At 77.0% G+C, this 392-nt stretch overlaps 1 protein-coding gene across 1 annotated transcript in view; it reads left to right on the plus strand.

Moving 5' to 3' along the window:
* SKOR1 (SKI family transcriptional corepressor 1) overlaps positions 1-392 on the plus strand; it is a 39341-nt gene that overhangs the window by 21655 nt on the left and 17294 nt on the right. The window contains exon 3 of the mRNA XM_014952681.1: positions 4-364. Within this exon, the coding sequence (XP_014808167.1) occupies positions 4-364 (361 nt within the window). The remainder of the gene's footprint in view (positions 1-3; positions 365-392) is intronic.

The following is a 392-nucleotide window of genomic DNA, read 5'->3' on the forward strand; positions in this document are numbered from 1 at the left end:
GAGGGCGGCGGGCGAGGAGGAGCGCTCCGGGGACGAGGCGCTGCTCCCCCCGCTCCCCCTGCCCAGGAAGGGCAGCTACCTCTCCGCCTTCCGCCCGGTGGTGAAGGACGCCGAGAGCATCGCCAAGCTCTACGGCACCCGGGAGGCGTACGGCGGCGCCGGGCCCCGCGGCCCCGGTTACCTCTCCCCGGACTTCCTCAGCGAAGGCAGCTCCAGCTACCGCTCGCTCTCCCCCGGGGGGGACACGGCCGAGGAGCCCGAGGTGGACGTGGAGTCCAACCGCTTCCCGGAGGACGAGGAGGAGGACGCCGCCGCCGCCGCCGCTCCCCCCGAGGGACGGGAGCCGCCGCCCCCCCGGCTGTTGGCCGGGCCCGAGGAGCCGCTGCCGCTCG

The sequence above is a fragment of the Calidris pugnax genome, unplaced genomic scaffold (genome assembly GCF_001431845.1).
Source record: "Calidris pugnax isolate Ruff unplaced genomic scaffold, ASM143184v1 scaffold187, whole genome shotgun sequence".
Classification (NCBI taxonomy): domain Eukaryota; kingdom Metazoa; phylum Chordata; class Aves; order Charadriiformes; family Scolopacidae; genus Calidris; species Calidris pugnax.